Source organism: Formica exsecta, unplaced genomic scaffold, assembly GCF_003651465.1.
Source record: "Formica exsecta isolate Colony F162 unplaced genomic scaffold, ASM365146v1 C16415794, whole genome shotgun sequence".
Taxonomy (NCBI): domain Eukaryota; kingdom Metazoa; phylum Arthropoda; class Insecta; order Hymenoptera; family Formicidae; genus Formica; species Formica exsecta.
Window position 1 is genome coordinate 1 of NW_021848036.1, and position 1419 is coordinate 1419.

The 1419-nt window shown below is 34.5% G+C and overlaps 1 protein-coding gene across 1 annotated transcript; it reads right to left on the reverse strand.

Moving 5' to 3' along the window:
• Nucleotides 1-75: 75 nt before the first annotated feature.
• LOC115244215 (tubulin beta-3 chain-like) lies at nucleotides 76-1414 on the reverse strand (the record flags this gene model as incomplete). Its single annotated transcript, XM_029821714.1, has 3 exons — nucleotides 76-360; nucleotides 545-875; nucleotides 1189-1414. Coding segments are annotated over 3 exons (828 nt in total), but the record flags the coding sequence as incomplete, so codon positions are not given.
• Between the last annotated feature and the right edge of the window lie 5 nt (nucleotides 1415-1419).

Below are 1419 nucleotides of genomic sequence, written 5' to 3' on the forward strand. Positions count from 1 at the left end.
ATATATATATATATATATATCTTTACCGTCTTTTATGATTTTATATTATTTAAAAAATATCAAGCTACCAAATATTTTATTTTATACTTCTAATTTTTATTAATGGATACCTTAGTTGATATTCTGCCTCTGAAGATAGCAGCGGCAGTAAGAAATTGTCCGTTTCTAGGATCGCAATTGATAAACATGCTTTCACTTTTGAACATATCTTGAATCAATGTTCTAACCTTTCCTTTTTTGCGAGCAAACCTATGCTTTGGTATTAGGGGTACGTATCCAGGCACGAAAAAGTGCAGTCGTGGAAACGGCACCATATTCACCAGGAGCTTTCTGAGCCCTGCATTTAACTGACCTGGAAACCTATAAACAAACAAGTAATATGAAATGAATAAAAATCTCTTTTGAATTTTCCGAATGTGAAGAATGAAAATTCTTTTACAAAAAATATTTTTTTCTTAATACGCTGTAATATTAAAAGCTTAATAGTATTAAAGTTTTACATTTAATTAAACGGCGAAATTCTTAAATATGCAGTCATTTCTACCTTAAACACGCTGTGATTCCTGACATGCAGAGAGAAATTAAATGATTTATCTCGGGGTAGAAGTCTTTATTTGGTACGATATTCAATCTGTCGGAGCAAATGCGGCTCATAGCGTCGTTACTGATGCAAAAAACCTCGTGGATGCAATCGATCAAGTAGGGAATCGTTAATACCGCGTTGTAAGGTTGTGTTATTATGTCGTCCTGTGATGATGGCATCAATGTGTAAGATTTCAGAATTTTATTGGGATATTCGTCCATTATGTATAGGGCGAACAAACTGCCGAAGCCTGATCCAGCACCACCGCCCACAGCATGCACAATCTGTATACCTTTGTTAATAATATATATAATTATTAATCTTTTTTACTAATTTAGAGAGCAAAAAGATTGCTCTAAGCAATGAAAAAAATAATATATAATTAAACGTTTATGATAATAATAATAAAATTGAGAGAGAGAGAGAGAGAAATAGATGAGTTAATAGTAATAGTTTAGTAATAATAGTAATTGATAGCCTAATTTTCTTCTCTCTGTTCCTCTCATTTTAATCAGCTGAAAAGCTTTAGTAGCAAATAGATGCGTTGATTTTCTTAACCGCTTAAGCAATATCAAATTCTTCGCCGAGGCTATTAAACTTTCAACCTTGGACCGAATCGCAGGCCTCGACTTCCGTTCGCACGATCTTCAAGGCTTCTTTCAGGATGTCGGCTCCTTCGGTGTAACGACCTTTGGCCCAATTGTTATTAATCCCGGATTTGCCGCACACTACATTCTCGACATTAAATAGCGAGTTAGATAACACGTAATGCACATTGCTGCAATCGAAATCAAGCAGTATAGCTCTGGGCACGTATCTTTCATCTAGAAAAAAAA